The sequence below is a fragment of the Vigna angularis genome, chromosome 4, assembly GCF_016808095.1.
Source record: "Vigna angularis cultivar LongXiaoDou No.4 chromosome 4, ASM1680809v1, whole genome shotgun sequence".
Lineage (NCBI taxonomy): Eukaryota > Viridiplantae > Streptophyta > Magnoliopsida > Fabales > Fabaceae > Vigna > Vigna angularis.
This window is the reverse complement of record NC_068973.1, coordinates 6,147,172-6,165,630: the sequence shown is the minus strand read 5'-3', so window position 1 is coordinate 6,165,630 and position 18,459 is coordinate 6,147,172. Positions and strand designations below refer to the sequence as shown.

The following is an 18,459-nucleotide window of genomic DNA, read 5'->3' as shown; positions in this document are numbered from 1 at the left end:
TCCAAATTGGTTCAGGAAAGTTAAATAACCTATTATGAATAAAGATGTATAATTAAAACCAAGTACACGAGTAAGACTTTGTTATACATATATTTTCAAATCATATGGATAATCTTTTTGAAAATAGTTTTATAAATATAGTATATCGGAAAAGTTATTCGGTGCCCCGGGTCACTTTATGGGACCAAATTGACACATATTTAAGTTTTAAAATTGAAGATAAGAAAATTAAGGATATTTAAATAATATTGTGTAATGATTGGCGATAGAAATAGTTATAAGAACATTTAGATAAATTATTATATGAGCTAAATAACTAAAACATCTTAGCAAAGAACATTATTACTAAGTTTTTAATCTTTTTAAAATTATTTTAGTATGTGTAAGGCTGTTAAAAAAAATTGAAGTGATCTAAATATATAATAAACTGAAATGAATCACATAAGTGCTAAAAAAGAGTCTGAAATGAATTACTTTTTGTTTAATTTAAAAAAAAATAAATTCTCCTAGATAGAACTTACTAAACTCGAATATAATTCGTGAAATTAAAAAATATGCTTAAAACAAGATGTTAATTCGTAAAAATTTAATTAAAATACAATGTAATTTTTACTGAAATTACAATGCAATTGAATTTGTCTAGATAATTATATAATTCAGTCAACGCATCAGTTCATCTATATATTCACCCAGCAAGTGATTAATATAGTTTTAAAGCATTTCCCCTGAATATTTGAGCATTGGATCAAAGAGTTGCTTGCAATTGTTGTCTCTGCAAAGGTGAAATGGAAAGAAGAGTTGCAATTATAGGGGCAGGAACCAGTGGCCTTGTCGCCTGCAAATACTTTCTGCAGTTTGGATTTAACCCAACTGTGTTTGAAGCTGATGATGGCGCTGGAGGGCTATGGAGGCACACTATGGAGTCCACCAAGCTCCAAAGCAATAAGCAAGCATACCGGTTCATGGATTTTCCATGGCCTTCTTCAGTGAAAGAAGATAATCCAAGTCACAACCAAATGCTAGATTATCTTAACTCCTATGCTCAACATTTTTCCCTCATTCCTCACATCAGATTCAACTCCAAAGTCATTGATATAGATTATGTTGGAGGAGAGTCTACTGAAGAAATGAAGTCATGGGAACTGTGGGGTGGTAATGGCAGACCCTTTTGCTCCAAAGGAACTTGGCATATTACTGTGCAAGATACCAAAAATTTATCCCTAGAGGTATCTATGTATGTCTAAGCAAGTCTTGCTTTCATTTGTCAATTTCTTGATCTGTTAATAAGTATCTCCTTCAGATTCTGGTATTCTCTTGCTAGCTATGTATGCACAAACATCATTTTGTTGAATGGCTTGGAGGTTAAGTTTGAGTTCAAAGAATGAGAAAAGGGACATGTTTCTTAGATTCTTTTTATCATTTACAATGGTGTCTTTTTTTTTAATGATATACTGAATTGAACATTTGTATGAACAGGTACACAAGGCTGAGTTTGTTGTTCTTTGCATTGGAAAATACAGTGGTCTTCCAAACATTCCTGAATTCCCACCGGGACAAGGTCCAGAAGTTTTTTATGGCAAAGTTATGCACTCCATGGACTACTCCAATCTGGACAATGACACTGCTGCTGAATTGATCAGAGGAAAAAGAATCACAGTAATAGGCTCACATAAATCTGCTCTTGATCTTGCAACTGAATGTGCAAATGCAAATGGTGAGAAATTGTTTTGGTTGCAAAATTTTCTACTCAACCTGCAGAAGAATTTATTCAGTTTGGCTAGTTTAGTACTTCTCAATGTTTCCCTTCTGATGTTTTACTCCACAAATCACTTTTGCAGGAGTCATGCATCCTTGCACAATTATCCAAAGGACTGCATACTGGTTTTTTCCAGATTTCAACACTTGGGGAGTTATTGTTGGATTCTTATATTTTAACCGCTTTGCAGAGCTTTTTGTTCACAAGCCAGGAGAAGCCTTCCTTCTTAGCCTTGTGGCCACTTTACTTTCACCATTGGTAAACTTTTCTGTGTCTACTTGAAAAATGAGAAAACTATCTTTCAAACAAGTTATCTGCAAAAACTGATTTCAATAATTTTATTATTAACTTTCAGAGATGGGGAATTTCTAAAGTATTAGAAAACATTCTGAAATGGAAGTTGCCATTGAAGAAGTATGGATTGGTACCTAGTCACAGCTTTCTTCATGACCTCTCCTCATGTCTGCTTGGAGTATTGCCTGATAACTTCTTTGACAAATTGAAGGAAGGAAGCATCCTCATAAAGAATTCACAAAGCTTTAGCTTTTGCAGAGAAGGTGTGGTGATTGATGGAGAAACCAAACCCTTAGAAACTGATATAGTCATTTTTGCAACTGGATACAAAGGTGATGAAAAAATCAAAAACATCTTCAAATCCCCAATATTCCAAAATCACATCCTTGGGCCAGCAACTTCCACAGTTCCTCTCTACAGGTCAGTCTAAAATCTGTATGAAATATTATTTGTTAATTTATCTTTGTCAATAGATTTGGTTTTGGCATGTTGAATTATTTGAGTAATATGAAAAATTTAACCATGGCCTACGTTGTACTGCTTCAGACAAATAATTCACCCTCGGATTCCACAGTTGGCAATAATAGGATATGCAGAGAGTGCATCTAACATTTTTGCCTCAGAAATGAAAAGCTTATGGGTGGCACATTTCTTGGATGGAAACATTGAAGTGCCAAGTATAAGAGCAATGGAGAAGGAGGTGAAACTGTGGGAAGACAACATGAAGCAATATGCAGGAACATATTTTGGGAAATCATGTTTTGATAATTTTGGCATTTGTTATCACGATCAACTTTGCAAAGACATGAAGCATAATCCCAAAAGGAAGAATGGGATTTTTGAAGAATTGTTTGAACCTTATGGTCCCGCTGATTATGTTGGCCTTACTCGTAAATGAGAATTTGAAAGGATTATATGATTTGTTTGGTCGATGCATCTCTTCCATAACAATTTGTATGCCTCTTTAATTGCACAAATTGTAAGTTACTTGCATATATGTCTACAATTTGATGAAATGTGGTTTGACCATACACTCATGCTAATTCATTTCTCAGCATGGTTCCTAAAATGTTGACAACTATCACAGAAACAATAACTCTGCAACCATATTTCACAACAAAAGTCCAATGTCCATGATTATCATTCAACTTATCTTCATTGGTCCAATTAGTACACTCCTGTAAATTACCTCATCACTCAACTCATCCACCGTCAACCAAAAGCTATAATTTTAAATCAATAATTACCTTGATGTTACGAAAATGAGGGCGATCAGCCTGTATCAAATGCCAGTATCAAATACCACACCATAGTTACTTATTTTAGGAATTAGGTGTGAGGTTAACTATTGTGATTGGCCAAGAGGAAGAACAAAATAAGATCATTGGTATCACAAAGGCAAAGGTAAGTCAGAGGCAATGCTATTAAATTGCTAATGGACTATGTTCCTACATTTCCATGGAAGGTAAATTTGCTTCCATCAATTGTTTTCCTAACAAAATTACATAAGTTTATCCCATATTTCGTTTACACTTTACAAGTTTATCTAAATACCTAATTAGTTTCTCATTTTTTTACTTCTCATTTTGTCTTCAATTATCATGTAACTCTATCACAACATGTTGGTATAAAATTATAAAACTATAAAATAATAGTATTTTACGAACTCAATTAAAAATTATAAATTTATTAAGTATTTAATAGATCATAATATACTTTTAGGAACACTAAAATATAAAGAAATACGAGAATGTTACTAATGAGAAAGTTCCCAAATACTCATGCCATGAGAGGAAAAGGAGACTATATGGTTTTTATAGCGAATACCACCAACATTGACATCACTTTGATATGCTAGATTGTTCAAAGTTCCTTTAAGTGATCATCATTTCCAATTATAGAAACCTCGATTATATATTTTTTTTGTAATATCTCTCATATATGTTACCATAAACCTTTATAATAACTTCTTTAAATATAACAGTTACAAAAGAGAAATTAACATGTCATGTAAAACCATTCACAAAAAATTGGTGCTAATTTGGTTGCAAATGTGATAATATATCAACCATTATTTTTAAATCTATAATAGGTTATTTTTTTATTTTAATTAAAATATTTTTAGGTGGCTATATCAATGGAAAAAAAATTTAGCGACCAATATATTTTGGTGGCTAATTTTATTGACAAAATTTGACTTGTTTATATACAATATTTTGACATGTTTGTAAATCATTTAACATGGATATAAGTATTACAAATTTAATTAACTTGCATTTCGTCTTCTTCTTCAAGTTTGCCTCAACCTCTACTCTTCTTCATTTTTGTGGTGGAATGAAAATAACAACCATTGAATGTTCAACTTATGGAAAATCGGACAATAATAGTGAGCTTCATCAATCATGTGGTGGTTGGACGACATGTGATCCAAATCCATTCATTGTCGCACCTAGATTGTGTGAAGGTTAAGGTGAAGGCGCACACATAATCGAGAGAGAGAAATGATCGTTATTCAGAACAAAGAAGAACCCCAAGTCGACGGTTAGAGTGATGTCAATGTACGCTTGCCCGTTCCAGATGATGCTCTTGATTGCACGGGGTGATAGCGGTACAATACGATATGCTTCATTCTTAACACCAACTATCTCCAAATTGTGATTTCAACACCTAAAAGCTCCTGTTTACAAGAAAGACACAAAATCCAAGTATATGATCCGAAAGATAGATAACACATGATGCAATCCTCAAATAATGCAATAATGCATGAAAATCGCCTAAACTAAGTATGAATGATAATGCAACTAAAATTCAATGGGAAGTGTTGTCTGTTGCTCGTGCCCTCCACTTTCATCTTCGTGTGAGATATCTCTGTCTTTGCATCCAAGGGCGTGAGTGTCGTAGCCATTACCTCGTAGGTTATGTTTTCCCGTTCCTTCGCATGTTGTCGCTATTGTCATAGTCTCTCGTGTTGTCGTTGTCGCCGTCACCTCTCACGTTGTCGTTGCCTCTTGTGCTGTCGCCTCTCGCACTGCCATGTTTGGCAGTGTCCTCCTCACTCTTCTATCCCCAATTTCGAGCACAAGGTTCTTTTTTCAATTCCTTGTTACATCCTATTTATAGATTTGCATTGGTTGACTGGTTTATTCGTTAAACTTTTACTAATCAAAATGTTGTTAGGAGGAAGGTGAATGAAATAGATGTACATTCATATAAGATTAATAAAATCATTTCATTTATCTTCCATGAAGAGGATTGACACATTTTGTTTCTTTTGATTATGAAATAGTGACTGTGTTATTTAATTATTTTTTTTAGGGGTTTCATTCAGTCAACGCCCCTTTTTATTTATTTTTTTACTTAAGTTTAATTTAACTTTATTTAAATAAAATAATTTCTACTAATAAATATAATTTTATATTAGTTTTATCTTTAAAAATATTTTAATAATATTTAATTTCTATTTCTTAAAATAATTTTTTATATTTATCAAATCGGTTGTTTAAACATATAACATACAATTTATTTTTAAATCTTTTCAAATTTATCCCTCCACCTTTTCTCAAATCATCTTCGTCGAATGAACATTTGATGATCATTTACATCATAAACTAGAGCACAATGTTCTGGCAAAAAAATTGTGTTGAAAAAAATGTAACTTTCCCCTTGTATTTTTCTTTTTTTTCTGGTTTCGAATTTTATTATTTTTCTGGCTCGCAATTGAACAAGTTGCTGGAAGAAGCTGAACGAAAAAAAGAAGCAAAAGCTAGTGATTACCACCCATTTTCTTCATTCTGCAAGAGTCATGTCCGTCGCTACTTCTCCTCTGCATCAAATACAATTTCTCAAATGTCCTCGCTTTTCTTCCAAATCCCACTTTCGCCCTCGTCGCTTCCACTCCCTAACCCAGAGAACCATTCCTGCAATCTCCGCAGTTGCAGCGGAAACGGTATACTCGCTTTCCCTCTGCCTTTCAATCATGTTCGTTATATACCTGTCATAATCCTTCATTTCATTTAGCTTATTGGTTATGATTGATATTTTTCTTAGAAACCCAATTTAATAAATATATATGGTATCATCATGGTTTAGCATTTCAATTTTTTTCTTCTGTGAGCTATTTGGAGTTATTTTGTTCTGCTGGAACGACTGTGTCACATGATTGTTTAATTCCCGTTGGAAGGATTTCTTTTTTTATTTTTCCTTCAGGAGTTGCATACACAGCAGGATCAATCAGTTGAAGCAGATGTGTTTGCTTGCCCAATATGTTATGAACCATTGATAAGAAAAGGCTCTCCTGGTCTGAATTTGTAAGTTGGTTTATGCATGGCGGCATGTGTATTTGGTTATTACGTGTCTAAATTCCAGGGTCGTAGTGATTAACCAAATGGTTTTTGAGCTTCAGATCAGCAATTTATAGATCTGGTTTCATGTGTAAGATATGTAAGAAGTCATACACTAGCAAGGACAGGTATCTGGATTTGACTGTGACTGCTGGATTGAAAGATTACACTGAAATTCAACCAGCTCGGACTGAGCTTTTCAGGTATGATTGGTGATATGACTCCAATTTATTGTCATTGCTACCACTATTATCATATGTTGCACATACCTGTTTATCAACAATATCTTGTTATGTGTCTAATTTTCCATGTAAATTTTTTAGAGGATACATGTTTTTTTTTCTTTTTTCCATTTTTGTGAGTTATTTTTACATGTGGCACTAGTTGTAGTCTAATTCTGCATGCCACGATTGTTTGGGAAAGTTCTTATGATTTCATTTGCGTTTAAACTGTTATTAGGAGTCCCCTTGTTTCCTTCTTATATGAAAGAGGATGGCGTCAGAATTTCAGGCAAAGTGGCTTTCCTGGTCCTGATGAAGAGGTATGCATTCAATGAAACATGAATTTCATTTTTCAAGTATTGAAACATTTTAACTGCATGACAGGCGTTAAATATATATATATGCACCAACACACATACATGTACATATATATCGCAACAGGGTGAAGCTGAGATTCTATATTGTTTTGTTCATCTGGCTTACCTCATAGTAATGCAATGCGTATTGAGACTGTTACATATTCTTTATGATGCAGTTCAAAATGGCTCAAGAGTACTTTAAATCTGCTAGAGGTGGACTTCTTGTTGATGTTAGCTGTGGCAGTGGTTTATTTTCCAGAAAATTCGTAAAATCTGGAACCTATTCCGGAGTCGTTGCACTAGATTTCTCTGAAAATATGCTTCGTCAATGTTATGATTTCATTAAGAAAGATGACACACTTTCAACCACGTATTCTTTTTCTCTTCATGTATTCTATTTTGAATTTAATGCAGCTAAAGAATCAAATGTTCATTGTTTTTCTATTTGAGACCCAGATGCACTCAATAGTGTTTCATTTTGTTGTTTGCAGTAATATTGCTCTCGTAAGGGCAGATGTTTCTAGGCTTCCCTTCGCATCAGGTTCAGTTGATGCTGTTCATGCTGGTGCAGCTTTGCATTGCTGGCCATCTCCCTCCAATGCTGTAAGTGCTGTGTCTTTATGTGATGAACTGTTTGGGTTCGGGTAACCTGTTCATCAGACTGATATCACTGTGTGTATGCGCATGTCAATTAAAAGCACGAACCAGTTCTCTACCTAAAAAGACTGTCCTTTCATTCACTCTTAAAATGCATGTCTTCTCTGCATGCCTAAGTTCCATGTATAGTTTATTTTTGCTATTGTAAGTACTTATTACTTCTTACATTCTGTTTTGCTGCATTTTTACTTCATAATATGTTCAACCTTTTGCATAATTACCATGTGAGCTTAAAACTGATATATTTTGCTGAGATTCTTATAATACAAATACATTTTTTAATTTGTTCTTCTGAGAAAATGTTTGCTAAACAGAACAGTTATTGCTTCAATGTCATAAAATAACTAAAGTATTGCATCATAAAGCTGGACTCTTTCCTCCAGAGATATAGAAAGAGATTATAAAGAGGAACCTGACAGATATCAGACAAAGCTGACATAGATTTCCACTTTATAAAATTTTCCTGAATGAATAATTGAATCTAATTTTTGTATTGGAGCACAGATGGATTAATGGTAGTTATTTTCTTTCTGATTTTATTGGTCAACAATATATGTGCCTGTAATGTGCATAAGATGTATAAACACATACATGATAATTGTTCAAGTGCACACTGGTTGAAAACTATTTTGGAGAACAGTAGCTTATTTTTCTTAGGCTTTCTTTGCTAGCAAAAATAAATTATTATCTTTTTCAAAATAAGCTGAATCAAACACACTGACAGATCTTCTATTACTTGTACTGGATGTGAAGAGAAGAAACATGGAAAATTAGTTCCTGCAGCAGCCTCAAAATGCCAATGCTGCAGTTGTCTGCACTACTTAAAATAACTTAGCCTAAATTTATCCTAAATTTTTATGTTTACATTTACCCTAATTTTAAACTAAATAATCATGAACCGCTCATTTCCTTATTGGATTGCACATTTTTTGTAGTGTTGACTTTTATTCTATCCATATATTTGCGTGTTGTTCCAAATATTTGTTTAACTCTACTTAAACATTTTAATTTTTACGATAACACTGTAAACTTTCTATAGGTTGCTGAAATCACCCGGATACTAAGAAGTGGTGGAGTTTTTGTTGGAAGCACTTTTCTGCGTTACAGTTCATCAACTCCCTGGTTTATACGCCCTTTCAGAGAGGTAAACTCAGGCCGTGATTATATTCAATTTCCTGTCATTATTATAATCTTAAGTGTCAACATTTTGCATGCTGAATGTTCATTGTGCCTGTCTTTTAGTGTGACGTAGAGTTCTTGATTATATCTTAAATCCATGAATGAAATATCTGTTCCACAATTTAACGAGTTTACCTTGAATCCCAACCAAGTTGATTTAAAGGTCTTTTGGTTTGTAGAGGACTCCACAAGGCTATGGCTATTTAACAGAGGAAGAGATCAGAGACCTTTGCACTTCGTGTGGTCTTACTAATTACTCAAGCAAGACTCAGCAGGCTTTTATTATGTTTACAGCTCAGAAGCCATAAAAATAAGTTTGATCTGTTTACAATAACATTTATTAATTCCTTCTGTATTAAAGAAATTGTAAATAAACGAGAAATGAAAAGGTAAAAATCCGGGTCTGATGTAAAGGCTCACACGTTGTAAAATACTTCATGCATGAATCCCCTGTATAACTTTGAATTTTGACATTTTTTACAGAGAATTGAGTAAGCGCCAAAAGAGAAATTTGATTAGCAAAGATCATGTCAAGGATTCGGAGGAGAGTTATTGACAAGTAAAGCTATTACATGTGACTTTGTGAATCTTAAGTGCTATCTTGTGAAATTAGAAACGACCAATCAAGCAGTTCTGCTTTTATTTCATGCTTCAAGTACTTCTGCTAGAACTTCAACCAATCTAGCTTCAAAAAGATTCCATCTAAGTGGCTTTTTCGAAACAGAAAATTTTCCTGACATTTTGGGAGCTGCAATAGTGCTATTATCACCAAATCTTGTATTGGTTGCCAAACACTGCAGTATGTCCTCAGGGGTCGTTACATTCAAAATTTGAAACGACATTTGATATCATACTACGACTACCCTTAATAGAAAAACTAACAAGGCAAAGTTTTCTAGTGTTGCACAGTAACACAATAACTGAAGCAAACTATTATCTCTTAAAATTAACTTTGTTGAAGGGCACAAGGCACAACCAGTAAATTTCTTTTATGAGTTAAAATAAGCAAAAGAAATTCTAGGGAAACAGAAGTGACTATAATCCAGTATTTGGTCCATGAAAAAGGACATGCACGTGATATGGGCTTTAAAATAAAGGCAATAAGATAAATAGTACAGAAGGGAGTGGGCATCCAATTAAAATAGTAGAAGAAGGTGAAGCTGAGGTAGAATAGCACCGGCCACTGCAGAATGAGCCCCTCGTGCGGCTCATTCGCTGACTCGCCTTCTGTTTCTTCTCGAAAACCGATCGTGTCTGCTTTCGCCCACATATGGATCTTTTATAGGTAACTGTTATATCAATTAAACACACTTCAGAATATGCACATGTTCACTTTCACTAATCAATCTACTGCTCCATTTACATTAAAATTCTAAAATTTGTTAATTCTTGGTTGCCTTTAGTTGTGGAAAATATATATATGTTTGTGCATTAATAAACTAATACATTTGGTATACTTTTTATCCAGTAACATGTTGTTTCTGTTGGACTGGGACGTGCTCACTTTTCCTGGACGAAAGTTCACTCTTCTCTTTGCTCTCCACTAAGTTAGATATGTTTTTTTACGAAGGTTTAAAGTAATCAAATTATGAAAAGTCTGTCTTACTCAAAATTAAACATTTTGTTTATAGGATTTAAAATAATTAAACATATTAATTTACTTCTTAATAGTCATTAATGTTACCTTAATCAATCATCAATAGTAGTTATTGTATTGATTACGTTTTAACTCTACTTAACTGTTGTGGTGTTCAATAGATTGTGAAGTTTTTTCCATACTCCAACCAATCGGATTCCACTTTCTAATTTTAATTTGAATAATCTTTTACTGTATAAAAAACATTATGTTTTTAGTCTTAAACTTTAATATGAATTTTTAATTTGTGAATGTTTGAAAACTTTGATATAGTTTTTAAATTTTAAAAATGAATATATATATATATATATATATATATATATATATATAATTCTTTTAATCAAGTTTTAATTTTTTTTTAACGTGTCAAGTGACCTTTTAGATTGAAGTTTAAGTTATTTTTACTTTCTGATACGTTTTAATTTAAATATAAGATTGGAAGATCTTTTAACACATAAAAAAAATTAACACCACTTGATTAAGAAAATTATATTAATTTAATTTTAAAATTTTGAAACCAAAATATACCAAAGTTTGTTATACGAACAATTTCTAATTTTATGTGTAAGTTTAAAAATAAAAACATAGGTTTAAGAATTAAAAACATATTTAATGTAATAATAAACTTAATTGTCACCATTTTCATTAATTTTCTACATGTTTGTAATACTTGAATTTACAATTTTTTTATATTAAAATTGTATAATTTTAAAATAATATAATTTTTTATTATTTTATTTGATTTATAAATATGTAATTAATTATTTAAAAAAATTATCTAATTATTTTGAAGTAGAAAAAAATTATTCATTTACCTATTTTATTAAATGCATAAATTATTTTTTATTTATTAAAAGGTAAAATTGTCTAATTAAAATATAACATTAAAAAAAACATTGAGTGGACATTTCTTTTATATGATAGTGTAGATAAATTATTAAACTATTATGTTTTCATTTAAGGCTCTACACAATTTAATAAATAATGTAACATATTTGAGTTTTAAATAATGATTTGACATCAAGAAGAGTAAGGTGATATTTTCTTAAAACATTTAAATTCGCTTTCAGTTATAACAAAATGGTTGCATTTCGGTATCGGTCTCTGGAAGTCTTATTTTACTTCCATCGTTCAACATTTTTAAAAATTACAAATTTTCATCTTATTAAATAGATATAAAATTTTTTTAATGAGAGATAATATAAATACTCCTAAAGATATATTAAACCATCAAATTTTAAGAATAAGTAATTTAAAAGTTTAAAAAATCATAGTTAACAGTTGTAGTCTAATAATATACATGTTTTTATTTATCTCAAATAATTCTAATTAAAAATTTTAAGTATTGTTTATCTTGATGAAAGTTTTATCTTCAAAAATTATTTCTTGTTAAGAATTTAAGTGAAAGTTTAAATTTTAGATAGAAATGAAAAGTTAAATATCTTATAAAAAAAAGTTCATAAAATTATTGACTTAAAATTTAATTTTTGAGTTAGAAATGATATTATATTTTTGTAAATGTTTGGTAGTTTGATATTATATCTTTTTTCAATATAAACTCTTTAAAAGATCCCTCTTTCCATGAATTATGATTTTTAAACAATGTGTTATTATTAATGGTGGTTCCGAGTTTCAAAAAGAATTAATTTCCTAAGCTAATCGGTCAAATCGAGTTTCAAACATTTCGTCGTATACTGCTTATTAAAACATAGATAAGAAGCTACATGTAAATGGCTGAATTTGCAAAATTGTGTGCTAACTGGAAGGGATTTTTCAAAAGCTATACCTATAAGTAGTGTTTAAAAGACCAAGAAAAGGTGTGGTTAGAGAGTAAAGACAGAAAGAGTAATTAAGGTCCTCAAAATTTGCACTAAATTAGGCCCTTAAACAATGAATTTGGCATTGTGTAGTGTGCTAAATGTGTTGTCCCTGTCTGTGAAATGTTTGTTAGAAATCCACATAATGCATATATTAAAGTACACACTGCTCAGTGATGATTGGTTCCACCGAGTGGCCGATTACTGATTGATTCCCCCAAAACAGGGCATTTGGTCTTACGTAGGTGTCTTGTTTCAGATTTTTGCTGCTGAGTTTAGGTCATTTTGCACTTACTCTTCTGCCTCCACATGCACAGCATACACCACCAAGGACAGTTTTTGTTTCAATTCACTCTTGTTTTTTTTTAATGAAGCAATTTTGTCCCTCTTCAAATCAAAACCAAAGTTAATTTTATATAAATGTTATATTGATATTTTTGTAGAATTAGTTTAAAAATAATTCCAAAAATATTTAATAAAAATATTAACCTTTAGCTTGGCCAAAATCAACTTCACCTTCAACCATCATTTCGGACCAACTCGGCTCGACCTTGGAAAGGCCCTTGAAGGATAGTTGAGGTGCTGAGAAGCTCTCTCTTCTCCTCCTTAGACTTCAATATTCATCAATGGTGATTTTGTCTCTTTTTGTTTGAGAAGGAAAATTAGTCACTAATTTGAGGTGTTTATGTGAAAAGGAAGCGCATTTAGAGCATGGAGAAGCTGCCAATAACTTTGGGAAAGGGCGTACATCTTTTTTGGTTTCAAAATTTTCCTTATTCCTTTAGTTTGTAGAAACCTAAGCCCTCTATCATAGAGGGTTATTTCTATTTGTTAAAATTAATTGTAAAACAAGAAATTCTTGTGTAACTTCGTGTTGTTAATTATATATGCTTTTCTAATTCATGTTAGTATTCAATTTCCATACTTAATGCTTGTTATGGCTTAATCACTCATGGCCGATTTGTGGTTCTTGATGTATTAGAAAATATAACTTAAATCTAAAATTGAAATTGAACATCTAATAGATGAAATTAAGATTATTATTAATGCACGAGAAGTAGATGGATGAACTTTATTCTTAAGAAATTGTAAATACTTTATGTTATATTTTCTTAAACATAAAAATATCAAAAATAGTTTTTTGTGTTTTTGTGCACTTTAATGTCTAATTGAGTTATGAAAGAAATAGTTGTCATGTATTGTATGAGTTGGGAGAGAACTGATATAAATACTTATTACTTGTTACATTATGATCGACGACCTTTATCGTGGACCAACTACACTTGACTTTCATGAATAGAGTGATAGTAGAGGGAAAATTAGTAGAATTTAAATTTCGTATACTTTTGAATGCATTTAAAATTCTTCTATTTTATTCTTTTGAAATTTCATCCTAAGTTTCTTAAATTTGAATTTCCTTTTGCTTTATCCAAACAAATTACTTTAGTATAAAAAATTTAAATTATTCAAATAAATAAATTTTCCTTGTAAATTACTTCATCCAAACACATAAATTTCCATTTTAGTGTAAAGAATTTTAAATTCTATAAATAATTTTTTCTTCTAAATTACTCCATCCAAAATAGATAAACTTCCATTTAAATTCCTGTTTTAGAAATTTCAAGCTGCTTCATTCATTTGTAAAGTCATTGGAAAGAACCAAAGATTTTACGGTGAAAAGCAAGACTGAAATAACATCTTGGTCCACAAAAGATTTTTCTTCAGAAAAGTGATTTTTCAACCTTTATTACTGTTTACTCATTGACAAACTAATAAAATGGAAAGTTGAAATATCTTTTTTCCGAAAATAAAACTTGCAATATATTGGGAGAATTTTTCCAAGAAAAGTGTCAAAAGAAAACAATAAAACAAACTTTTACTTGGATTTGTGAAACTTAAAATGAATTAAAAAGTAATATCACTTTTTGTATATACGTATGTATAAGAGTTGGAGTATGTCAGTTATCCTTTATAAATTTATATATTCCTTTTTTATAAAAACAAACAAAAATAAAAAAGTAAATACTAGAATTTTGTTACCTTTAATTCCAATAGAAAGATTAGTATATTGTCACGAGAAATGTAAAATCCAAAATAAATTGACAAGAATAACATAAGTACAAGCTGAGTGAGCTCTAAACAATGAATTAGTATTGTGACATCCCAATTTTTTTCAAAAGTAAAAAAAATTCTCATACCAAAATAAATTTGTTTCAAGTAAATGGTGAGTTTTAGAAGAAACTTTCAAGGTAAAATATTTGTAATCAAACAATATTTAATTCTTTACACATAGATATAGACTAGACATACAAGACAAAGATACACAAGCAAAAAAAATACACATAAAGAAACAAACACAGACAAAAACATATATACACACAAAGACAACACAAAAATATAAACTTATATACAGACGTATAAACAAACACACATATAAAAGTATAAACACTCACTCCGCATACAAAGACATTTAAGAATATCATCAAATACATATTATTTGAGGAAGATCGTTTCACATAAGCGGTCATACTTTCTTAAACAAGAAAATAATTCTTTACTTAAAATACCTCACATCCCTTAAAAAGACACTAAATCTAAAAGAGAGAGAATTGAACTAGTGTCTTTTACTCAAATATCATACCTCAGTTTCATCTCAATATATATTTTATATATAATCCAACAAATTTTAAAACACCGTTCATAACTACCACATCTCAATGTTTAAGTAATAATTTTCTCACTCAATCCACAAGTTATCACTTGAACAAATTATTTCAAAGTTTTATAAGTAAATTATTTCAAAATACCACTTACACAATAATAATTACTACATCATATTTTAAACTTCACACCAAAATTCTTATTTTAATATTGGTGCATATACTCATATTCTAATATCCACACATCATTTCAACAACCAAATATTTCACCTAAATGTGACCAGATGCAATTAATTGATTCTCCTTATAGTGTACCTGCTATTCATATATACCAATCTTAAAGTGTACTAACCTCCAATGTTTTGTCCATCTCCCCTTAATCAAACTCTAAAGAAGGAAATAAAATGATTAAATACGGCTGTAAAGAAATCGACTTGCAGTAATCATTAATTTGACCTATCTATATTTACTAGTTACACACGAGTACAAAATCAGCTTATAACGTCACGGGTTTAACGTTCAATCACTGAATTATCAAGGTTAAAAATGAGTGGTGGCATTTTTGTAAATAAATGCAATTATTAAACATTATTTAGAATTGTAATTCGACGTAAAAGTATATAAAACGTCGAATGACTTTTAAATTCGACGTCAAAAGGTCAGTGAATTCAATAAAAAATTGAGTAGGAGATTGAAAATTCATTCACTTTATCTTAGCGCACAATACCCTCTTTTCTTCTCAAACTTTTCTTGAACGAAATTTGACGAGCATCACATGTAATCTTTCTTTCATTTGATACAAATGCATGTTAATTAATTACTTTATGTATGATTTTTGTCTGTTTGAACCAATTATTTTCATGCTCTTGTCCTTCATAAGCGCATTCTGTTTTCTCTCTCACTATGACGAAACTTTATTCCGACGAACCCACCTTTTGAAGGTTAGTTTTCGTTTTTGTTTTCATTTTGAAGAACTTGTTTGTTGTTTTTTTTTTGTTAAACTTGTTCGTTGTTGTTGTTAGTTGAACTTGTTTGTTGTTGTTGTTTGATTGAACTTGTTTGGTGTTGGTTATTATTGTTTGTTGTTGATACTACATGTCATAGTTCATGCTTTATAAAATACCAAAAACTGAAATTTGTGGTTTTTCTGCTTGCTTTTCGTCTTGTAGAGTTCTAAAAAAGGATCACAATTAATTAAAAAAAACAAAAAAAATTTATTAATGTCGAGTATTGACAAAATTCGATGTTAAGTTTAACATCGAATATTAACAAAATTCGATGTTAAGTTTAACGTCTCCTGATATGACGTCGTTCGCGATTTCACCGTTAAAAACCCAAAATATTCGACGTTGTATGCGATTTTTGTACTAGTGACACCACCTAAAAAATTAATAATATGTTATTAAAAAGCAAATAACTTTAGGGATCATATATAGTCTTAGTAAAATTTTAAAAGAGAGAAAATTTCTAATTAAATAAAGAATGAACTATTATACCTTATTTATAATTCTTTTTTTAAAATTATATCCTAAAGAAAAATTCTGGTTTTTCAAACAACTTTTGTTGATCATGATTTTGCTAAGTAAAAGCGCTTGAATAAGTAATATTTGAAAAGTTGGCTATCTAGGTGCAATTTGTTCACGACAAAAGTTTGTTGAGTGATCTTGAAAAATAATCTAAACCTTTTTCTAGTTCTTTCGTATGGATTGAAGTCTTCATGACTTTCTACTTTCTTTTAAAAAAGAAAATATTAGTACATTTAAATAAAAAATTAGAAAAAATTATTATAACTCCTGAAAATCACATCATAAATATAATAAAAATATCTTCTAATTAATATTAGTTATTGTCAGAAAAATCCTATATATATGTCATCAAATCCTTGATTAAACATCATAGTCAAGGATGGTCTTGGTCGTGATATTTTAGGGCTCCACTTCTAAAACGAATTGGTAATGAATGACGTGGCATTCTAATTTGTGTTAGTATGTATATGAACTGGAATGAAGACATGCATCATTCTAAGACCAGTTCATGAACTTAGAATATTTATCTGACTTATGACAGTCGATTCTCCACTTTTATGTCTTTTTATTCTAAGTCAGTGGCTATGAAGGTGCATGCATGAACAGTCACTGCGGGATGATAACAAAAATTTCGAAAACTGGTAAATGATTAAAAAATGTACCTTATTTTCATATCAAAATTATTTAGTGTAATTATTTCAATGATCATTTCAATTCATTGTACAAAAAAAGGTATCTTAATTACTCAAGGTGGTTTAAGAAATAGAGAACTATCAAGATTTGTATGTTTTCTCAGTTAAATTGCCACCTTTACGGCCATCTTGCTAAGATGACAATAATAAAAAATAAAATGGCAGTTTGATTCCATTAACGTCGTTTGTTCATATTTTTTCGAAATTTATTTATAAAACTTACTATATTGAGGAGAGGAAATTTCATAGTTACTTCAAAAGTAATATAAAATATTATTTCTAGTTTATTTATATATAATTTTTCACAGTGTAAAAAATTAAAATATAACTTTATTTAATTTGTAGATAATCTGTTTCTTTCTTTTATGTTCAAGTTTAACCTTTTTTTGGAATCTCTAACTTTATTACTCTTCTTTTATTTGTTCAGCCAGATTAACATTGTTGAAAATATTTTTTTTAATAAAATATTACTTTTTTTCTAAGGCTTAAATGCTTACTTCGTTCTCATGTTAAAAGGTGAATTTGTGAATTTCTGTTTAGTATCCAGTTTTAAAAATGAAGACATTGGGTCCCTATGTTATGAAATGTATGAATAAGGTTCTGTCCGTTAAGTTGACAGCAACGGTGTTAAGTCCATGCTGATGTGGCCGTACTTTTTCTCTTCTCTCTTCTACTGTCCAGTTTTTTTTTCTCTTGTTCAGTTTTTTCTTTGATGATTTGTTGAACTTGTTCTTTCTTTGTGGACCTTATTCATATATTTTTCATAACATTGGGACCCAATGTCTTCATTTTTAAAACCGGATACTAAATAGAAATTCACCTCTTAAGATAGGAGTAAGTAAGCATTTAAGCCTTTTTTTTTAATTATTGCATGTTTATCTTCTTTCTATTATAGAATCGAATATAAGTTATCAAATTTGTGATTATGACTTTCTAATTTAACCCATAGCAACAATTATTAAAAAGTTTCAAAAGTCAAAAGGATTACAAATTGTCCTTTTTTATGTCATTATCATCTAAATGCTCTATTTTTGGGTTTTGTCTTATATTATAGTGAACTTATATGAGTTCTATGTTCAAAATATTCAGAACTAATTAAAGGCAAATCACAAAAACTACAGTTATGGAATATTCTTGAAAAAGTAAATTACAGAAACTACAGTGACTTGAAACTTCACGAGAAGAAAGCATCTCTTTCGCTTTTAGAAAATGTTTCTTCTGCCAACACCTAAATAATTATAAGATTATTTATTATGGATCGGTTAACATATTAATAGTTTTTTAAGGAAAAATATATATCTTGTTAAGCACACATTTTTAAG

At 30.4% G+C, this 18,459-nt stretch overlaps 2 protein-coding genes across 4 annotated transcripts; both read left to right on the top strand.

Annotated features, from left to right (window-relative positions):
• The first annotated feature begins 720 nt into the window (after positions 1–720).
• Positions 721–2,980, top strand: LOC108331258 (probable flavin-containing monooxygenase 1). The gene is made up of 5 exons (XM_017565906.2): positions 721–1,226; positions 1,477–1,714; positions 1,839–2,014; positions 2,112–2,470; positions 2,597–2,980. Exons 1-5 carry the CDS (start codon positions 786–788, stop codon positions 2,946–2,948), a joined length of 1,566 nt encoding a protein of 521 aa, XP_017421395.1. The 5' UTR covers positions 721–785; the 3' UTR covers positions 2,949–2,980.
• A 2,780-nt stretch (positions 2,981–5,760) lies between these two features.
• LOC108330057 (uncharacterized methyltransferase At2g41040, chloroplastic) lies at positions 5,761–9,293 on the top strand. Of its 3 annotated transcripts, none has more exons than XM_052876943.1 (8): positions 5,761–5,996; positions 6,257–6,357; positions 6,453–6,593; positions 6,850–6,931; positions 7,147–7,340; positions 7,462–7,573; positions 8,667–8,771; positions 8,970–9,293. In XM_052876943.1, the coding sequence occupies exons 1-8, from the start codon at positions 5,853–5,855 to the stop codon at positions 9,057–9,059; spliced, it is 969 nt and encodes a 322-aa protein (XP_052732903.1). In that variant the 5' UTR covers positions 5,761–5,852; the 3' UTR covers positions 9,060–9,293. The 3 variants fall into 3 exon arrangements, with proteins under 3 accessions (XP_052732903.1, XP_017420004.1, XP_052732902.1); XM_017564515.2 differs by having other exon boundaries at positions 5,767–5,996; positions 8,986–9,293; XM_052876942.1 differs by having other exon boundaries at positions 5,866–5,996; positions 6,231–6,357; positions 8,986–9,293.
• Positions 9,294–18,459: the final 9,166 nt, after the last annotated feature.